General features: G+C 41.0%; 1 protein-coding gene across 1 annotated transcript; it reads left to right on the forward strand.

The window, feature by feature from the left end:
- Positions 1 to 772: 772 nt before the first annotated feature.
- rnf180b (ring finger protein 180b) lies at positions 773 to 8,704 on the forward strand. Its single transcript, XM_079234711.1, has 8 exons — positions 773 to 855; positions 1,638 to 1,726; positions 2,240 to 2,338; positions 3,074 to 3,832; positions 4,499 to 4,621; positions 5,286 to 5,502; positions 5,866 to 5,991; positions 7,494 to 8,704. The coding sequence occupies exons 2-8, from the start codon at positions 1,670 to 1,672 to the stop codon at positions 7,688 to 7,690; spliced, it is 1,578 nt and encodes a 525-aa protein (XP_079090837.1). The 5' UTR covers positions 773 to 855; positions 1,638 to 1,669; the 3' UTR covers positions 7,691 to 8,704.

The raw sequence follows: 8,704 nt of genomic DNA on the forward strand, positions 1-8,704 counted from the left end.
GTTTTCAGCACCATGGTCAGCGCTCTGGGGCCGCTGTGACACTGCCACCTGGCGTTGATCAACTGTCATAACAGTTACAAAATGGTGACGCAATCCTTCATTATTTTAAGTGACAGTAACAACGATGGAGCATTATGTCAAATCATTGTTTGCAATTGGCTATAACACAATGAAATAAAAGGAAAGGTTAAACCAGCTTCTACTTTCTGTTTCAAACTATCAGATCAATTATCAGCTTTTTTTTCGGCAATGTATGTATTAGTGAAATATAGCAATTACAGTTACATGGTCTTGTGCAATTTAATAGCATAGCCTACTATTAAAAGTACCACGATTGTCTGGTTTATGGCGGCTAGATACTATTTACTATACTGACTAGTTAGTAAATAGTCAGTATTAGTAGTAAATAGTCAGTCGGCTCCGGGGCAAAAATAAATAAATAAATGCTGCCCACTCTCACACTCACTGCATTGTACTTGTACCCTGTCGGCTACTAGTTATCATTAAATACAGTACAGCCTAATGCAATACAAGCCAATTAATATTGCTGTTTAGTGATGCAAATTCCTACAAATTTAGTCCAGTGAATCAAATTACAAGACATGTTTTTGGTGTTTTTTAATTTACCGAGATTTTTTGTTGTGTTTCTTATCTCCTTATTTTGTCTCTCTTGCAAACTCTTGGAATTAAGCTTTAACCAATAGGCGCCTCCTTTTTGGCCTATTAGACTTTCCGTAGTTCCCCCTCGACTCTACGTCACAGCTTCGTTCTGAGCGGAAAGGCTGCTGAACTTTCTCGTTTTTGAGCACCGGTTTTCTTCCTTTCCACGATTCCAAAAGTCTTCGCAGCCGTCAGGTAGGCGAGTACGTGTCGTGAAAGTATCCACAGGCTGACTGACATTGTCTTAAGAATGTATTTTATTTTCGACAACGCCACCAGAGAGTCTTTTGAGGTCTGTTGTGCTAAAGTTAGCAAGGCATGTTGTTATTGTGCCATCACGGGACTGTGCAGGAGATAACTACACAAGTACTCTTGCTGTTGCTGTTGAAAGAAAAATGGAAATGCTGTCAACCAACCTGCTACACAATTAACACCTGGACACTGTAACACATGTGTTTTCACTTTTCACTTGGTTTTAGAATGACATGCTGTTATGATGACATCACGTGGCTTCAATGTTCAGTTGTGTGTATTAATTGGATTTACCCAACAGGGTTTTTTTTTCCCTTCTCTTTGGTTCACTCTAAAAATAGCCAAATACAAACACACACGTAGGCCTACAAGGAGCAGCATCAGGTTACGTCGTTATGTAAATAACTGTCTCACTTATATCTGTGTAATGCAAAAGCGGTCTATATTTAAACATGGTGTCCTCAGTTTGTCTTTATGCTACATGCTGAAGCGTGTGCAAAACAACGTCAATAGCATCTGATGTCTGCTGAGCCTCCAATGATAATAAAACATATATAGATTATGACTTTTCTATGTTTTTCTGGCTATCAAACTAAATACGCTCTAAACTTTCAAGAATAATTGGTGCTTTTTTGTCAGGGTGCATGCTAGTGCAAGTGTGAAGTGTGTTCTCAGTTGTGTGTCTTGACTTTCATCATTATCATCTTCATCATTATCCTCAACAGCTTGACTGAAAACAGCCTGAGGAGAGAGAACCATGCTCCGTTGCAGGAAATGTCGCAAATGCATCATAGACTCAACGTGTTTGTCAATGGTTGGTAGAAATTTTGAACAATTGCTTGCTTTTGAGGAATTTATTTATCTGTTTTTCATAGTTTTAGCCGGTGCTGGAACCGTTAGTTGATTAATCAGTTTGCCAGTCACCAGGAAAGTAATCACCAATGATTTTGAAAGTTCTTTTAAACATGTTTTACAAGTGAGAATGTCAAACTTTCAGCATCTTAAATGTGAGTATGTCGTGCTTTTCTCTGTTTTTTATGTCATGGAAAATTGAATAAACCATCTAAATAGTGATAGCCTATCTTCACTGTACCCTCACGTTTAATAGACTAAATGATAAATCAATGAATCCTAATTAATTAATCATTAGTTGCAGCCCTAATTATAGTGAATAGTCTATGAAGTTGTTCGGGGACCTTGGGGTTGGGAAAACCCAAAGATAACAGCTTGTGTTCCAGTCGTAAAAAACGATGGCCACCTATCAGTGTCAGAGAAACTGGGTCTGGTGGGAGCTGTTCTCGCTGATTGCGTGTCCTTTATGTGGAAGCAGGTTGAGGCCACAGATGAAAGCTCAGCTGCTGTTTGCGGTATTTGGCACGTGAATGTTGACGCACTGCCAGAGTGGATACTGACCTCAGTTCACCAGGTAAGTGTGGCAGCTCGGTAATGAAGTCAACGACCACTGAATGATGTGTTCACTGCCACGTTGACGGTGAAACTGTTATGTCATAAACTTTCACATTTTCAATATTATTAAATTCACTTTTTTTTCAGAAAATTAAGTTTTAGACAATTTTAGACTTTATGAATTTTCTAATTATACTGCATACATTTTAGTTACATTTCATTAATAATATATATTAGGGCTATGTATTGGCAAGATTCTGGCAATACGCTATGTATCATGATACAGGGGTTATGATTCTATATATGCATTACTGTAAGCAAGTTGATATATTTCATTTCTTTTTCGGATCATAGGAAAAATGTACCAATGTTATATGCTAAAATCTGAGTTGAGACATTTCCTTTTTTCTGCAATCGGAATAGTATGATTCTGCATTTGCATTTATCACATCCCCTGTAACATCCAACATAATATAGCACTACCTTTTGTGCATCTAAACCACTGTCTGCCACGAATATTCACATGTAAACTTTACTTATATTGTAAAGTGCATGTTTTGGGATGTGGGAATGTTTGGCAGACAAGACAAACAAAGTGAAGAGGTTACCTTTTTTTCGGACTGAAAAAATAACCAACAGGTCAATCGAAAGGAAAGTATTCTATATCCCGTTGCATACAAAGTCAACTGGATTTATCATTTAGTCTAAAAATCAATCGATTTCATGATGACTTTGATTTCTGGTTTCTGTGTAGGCTCAGTGGACTGTAGGAAAACTGAACTGCCAGCACTGCGGAGCTCGTTTGGGAGGCTTCAACTTTATTAACCGCAGTGAATGTCCCTGTGGCCGGGACGCCACCGTCCACCTCAACAAGAGCCGCGTGGACCGTGACCACAAACACTATGTCCTCATCGTCCAGCCGAGGAGGACGAGGCCCGAGAAGGAACGGGCCGGTCTGCTGACGGGCGGCTCTCAGAACAGAGAGCAGAGGCCTGAACCTAACAGGACCGCGCTAGACGGTTTACAGCTCAACTGTGCTGCGGTCATGTCGCACATGAGCGCTGCTGAGGCCTCCAACTCACTGACGGACAGTGGAAACACCCCGTCATTTTCTTTCAGCCCTCTGTACTGCATCTCTCATCGGCGACGGCGCAGTTTGGAAGACGATTCCGCCATCGGGTCGTCGTGTTTTTGCCCTGCAAGCCTGGCGGTCAAGTCTGCCGTTGAGGGGGCAGTTACAGGAGCATGCGAGTCTCCTGAGTCGCCCGCCTCGTATCCCAAGAGTCAGCAGTTTGACGCGGTTGGCGAAGCCTCAGTCGACGCGGTCGCTTGCCGTTCGTTTATTTCTCGAAGGACGTGGTCGCCCCTGGATCGGCAGCTGCTGCAAACTGTGGAGGACGTTGAGTCTTTTCCAGAGACCGTGACTGTCCACGAGGAGGTTCCTGTTTCAGTCCTGTTCCACAGAGGGAGGTCCATCTCCGACAGCGTGGCCGAGCAGGACGAGGAAGTGGTGGTATGTTGCTGGCAATCACAGTAAATATGAAAAAAATCTGCTTTTAATTAGGACTGAAGCTAAGGATTACTTCCATGTATTATCACATTATTTATTTATATATAATGTGATAAAAAATGTATATAAAAAATGTTTTAACCTTTTTGAAATTACATAATGGGGAAATACAAAGAGACATGGGAACAGTATAGGAACCCAAAAATCATCACATTCAGGGTTTCTCGCAGTGTTTTATAGTAAGGACCATTTGGCCTGAAACACAAAACACATAAATATATAAAACGAGAACATTCAGGGATTTGAGCTGTGGCTATGTTCACTAACTTTATAACCAAAACTCTTCTTCGCTTTCCTGCAGCCGGCAAGCGATCAGCGGTTCTCGATAGATAGGGATCCAACAGACATTTAAATGAAAATCTTCAAGATGATGACTTAAAGATTATTGTTCCATGTTGTTGTTAACCATGGTTGTCATCCGTAGAGGTGGACCTTTACTGTATCTTTTGAACACTAAAATGTCAGCCAATTGTTTCATTTCAGCAAAATCCATTTGTCTTTTTCTTCCTTGGTAATTACAATGAATGTGAAAAGGGTTCTGTTGTTTCAGCTGTTGAATCAGTGTCATGGATCAGGACTCTTGATATATGTGTGTGTGACCCTTCTCAGCCTCCAGGCGTCATGGCCTCCACAGCCTCGAACCGACTGAGCAAAAGGGAGAAGAACCGCCTGAAGAGTCTTCGGAGGAAACAGAGGAGGAGAGAGCGATGGCTGCACAGCCAGCTGGAGCAGGTGAGAGCAGGAATAACACTGTGGGTCTAACTCTAAATTACTGCTACTGAGCAAAAAAAACGATTGAACAAAAAAAAGGCTTGAAAGTTCATGAATATTCTTTTTGTTCTTTGGAAGTTTCAGTGTTTCTCAGAATACGTAGAAAGGTACTAAGGAAGACGTTTTCATAAACATGCATCTTATCTGTTTATAATGTATTAACTGACATATTTTCAATAATTTAATTATTATTATTATTATATTCAATGGGACTTTAACGATGATGTCATTTTTCATCGCGTTTGAAAAACCTTTTCATTAATTAAATCTGCAAATTGGATTGCAAATTATACATGAAATTATCTGAAGGATTTCTCTCTGAGCTCGATTGTAGTCATAAAAAAAAGAACACTTGGGAAACAATACTACACATGCTGAGAATTTTAATTTTCTGCCCTTAATTAAGGAGAGGCTGCAAGGATTTGATGCAATTGTAACCGCTTTGTGAGGATGAACATCAAATGACAAGATCCATAGTAATGGGAAAATGTTACATCTATCTATTGCCACATTGTAGATAAAAGATATGTATTGCATGCTTGCACAGTGAAAACATTTCCGGATTAGTGGCTCAGGGTTGTGGTTGAAGGCGCGCGTGTGTGTGTGTGCACGTGTGTCTCTCCAGGCCGAGAGTGTGAGCGCCTCACTGTTGGACAGTGAGGAGGACAAAGAGGGCCTCACCTGCGCCGTCTGTCTCGAGGTCTACTTCAGCCCGTACAGCTGTCAGCCCTGCGGTCACGTCTTCTGCGAGCCGTGTCTCCGCACAATCGCCAAGAACCGGCCGACAAACACACCCTGCCCTCTCTGCCGCACCCTCATCTCACACACCGCCTTCCACAAAGGTATAAGCTAGTCCAGGACTGCCTGTTAATTGACTGGTAAAGAGACAGACATTTTAAAAACAACATTTTCATTTGATGTAGTTATGGTCAGAAATACAAAATATTTGCTGTTTCCAGCATCATTAATGTTAGTTCTTCTCTTTTTTTCTGTGGTCTATTATTGTAAATTCAAGACTGGTGACCTGTAGGTGTACACCTGGACAGGCTGCCACCCTGCACAGGATAAATGGGTCTAGATAACGGCTGGTTAAAACAATATCATCACATTACTCGTTAGTCCCAGCCCTGCCCTTGATAGCAATGAGCTACAGTACAGTACTAAGGAATAATAGTGACTGTACATACGTTCTCTTTCCTCTTCAGAGCTCAACCAAACAGCCGAGACCTTCTTCCCAAAAGTGTACTCCGCCCGCAAGCAGAACTTCCAGAATGCTTCATGTGCAAAATGGTCTCTGCCCAGCGGTCGCAGACGCTTCCGTACCTTCTGGGGTGAGAAAGAGTTTGTAATCTTTGTGTCAGCATTTTTCTTTTTCTTTTGTCTAGTAAGTGGTACTAATCCTTTGATAGTGAAGTCTTTGGATCATACTTAGTAACCATGATGTGGTTTCAGAGAAGGGATGTTTCACGAGATGTTAAGTCAGTGAGTTACTCCGTTTGACTGACGTGTTCCATCAGAAGTCAGTCACACTGTTTTCCTACGTGTCAACTTCTGGTTTTCCCGTCCCGGTCCGGTCCAGTGTACCAGCTTAAACCAGTTTGATTTTAGTCCAAGCCTTCCTCAGCAACCTGTGTTGACGTCACTCAACTAAATCAAACTTAGTACTGCATTACTAATAAGCAATATGACATAATGTTATGTTTGTTTATAAACGCAGTAAAGCAGTCTCTAGTGTCTGAGCTCGCCGTGAGTAATTTGGTGCCGAGCCTCAGGAGAGGGGGCAGAGGTACACAATGTTTTTGTCTACTAGAAAGTTCAGCCGTGATGAGACGTGACAGAGTTAAAGGCCAAAAACAGCCGACTCTTTTATTTTCTATGTACAACCCCTCCCACTGGGCACACTGGTGACAGCTATGTGTTGCCGGGGCTCAAGGGAGTATGTTTCTCTGAGACTCGGAAAGCTAACAACCTTGGTTCCCGCGCTCTCTCATCCAGGTTAGCATGAAGGAAAAAAATATGTTCAAATCAAAGCGGGTGAGGTCAAAAAAGTGAGTGACTTCTGATGGGATGCCCCTGACCGCGTCGCACCCTTTCCACATGTCACGCCGTGACCTCGTTTCCCAAGAAAAGCAGAACTTTGCTCCTAAAATTTAGTGTCAATGATAAACGTTATCTTTACAGCAGTTAACAAGTCAATCCTACAAAACGACTTTAGCAGACAGTAAAACAGCAGTTAATCCAGTGAGATAAACATCATTGCATTGTGAACATACAGTACATGGTATGGAACAGGTTGTCATAGATAACACACACAACACTACAAATGTCTTACAAGTGTACAATAACTGAAAAGAACTACGGCACAATGAACATCGATCAAGTATTTTAGCCTCCTAATCTATGGAGATGTGAATAGTAAAAATAAATAATTTAGTGTGATAGAAAAACTGCAATGTTCAGAGTACACTGGAAACCTCAAACTGGACTTTGGAATTTAAAATTTAAGTATGTCCTTATTTAAGATCAGTATTTAAGAAAATGTAGCACAAATTGTCTTTTTCATGGCCATTTAATTTTTATTATAAATAACTATTAAAAAAAAATAGACCTTGTTTCCATCATTTCAGGAATATCAATAAAATACTGACATTTTAGCAAAATGTTGAATGACGTTTTTCAGTGAGCAGTTTTTCATCTCATTTTCATTCAATCACTACAAATCAATCCAGATGTTTTCGGATACATTATCGACACAACATTTCAAACCTAAGTGAGGATACTTTGCGTTTAATCATTTTGAATACGGATGGTCATTTTATCCGTCTCACTTCAGGAGAACAGAGACAGGGGGCGGCGGCAGGGAGACGCTGGCACTTTGTCCATGGAGGTTTCACGCTGGACGCTTTGAACTTCACCGACATGCGCGGCTGGCTTTTCGACATCGGCCTGGTCATCGTCTACATCCATTCGGTCAACTGGATCCTGGCTTTCCTCGTCTTCTGTTTCCTAATGTACTACTACTTCTTTTAAAGACACTGACGCGTGCTCGAGAGTTTGGAGTACAGGTTTCTCTTTTTCTTTTAAAGTCACCAGTTACTTCAGTGGGGAAGTATCACGGAAATCTGAGAAGTGGATCTGACATACATAGGCGCAGGAATCTGAACATTAGTGGGTTCTACGTGTTTCGAAAGGTTTACAATATGCCAACATTAAAATTGTGACCATGATTCAAATAGAGGTTATTTTTGCCAGTGTTGTACACCTATGGTGTAATAAGTGCAAGATACCCTGTGAGGGGTCCTGATCGGCTGAAATAACGGGTAAGTCTAAAGTTCAGAAAAAGGCCACGGCCTGATGCAAAGTGGCGATTCTGTTACTTTGGACATCAGGAAAAAAACTTGTCAAATGTGTGCCGTTTGTGGTGGAACTATTTGGTAATAGTGGTAGTGATGATCAGACAGAAGGAAAAAAAAAACACATGGTTGATGCATAATGTAATCTGACACTTTTGTTTAACAAGGAGTAGTTGAACATGTTAGGGGCATTTGCTTCCTCCCTTTCTTTCAGAGAGTTATTGATGCTGCTCTGTGTGTTAGAAATGGTGCAGGAGACCGTAGGCGATTAGCCTTAGCTTAGCATAAATACTGGAAGCAGGGGGAAGCGGCGAGAAATAAGTAGTTTAAGCATGTAACACATGAATCAAACAAACGAGATACAACTTGTTTACCAGTGAGCTTCAGCAGGGTTGTGGGTGTATTTTAAACAAACAAAAGAAAGTTCTGCTTCTATGTGTAAATGTTTTATTTGCAAAGAAGAGGGATGTCAAATATCAAGCCGGTAGAGACAGTAGCAGTTATTATGGATGTGATTGATTGATTGAGGGGACAGTGTTGGAGCAGCAAGAACAAAAAGAAAATCTGATACACAAATGGATAAAATACCCATTTCAGTATGGTGCCTTTGCTCAGTCTGTGCCTTCTGTTAACAATAATGTGAAACAGTGCAGCTTTAAGTTTTAGCTCCCTGGCATAGAATACTCTGTAT

Source organism: Taurulus bubalis, assembly GCF_910589615.1.
Source record: "Taurulus bubalis genome assembly, chromosome: 19".
Classification (NCBI taxonomy): Eukaryota; Metazoa; Chordata; class Actinopteri; order Perciformes; family Cottidae; genus Taurulus; species Taurulus bubalis.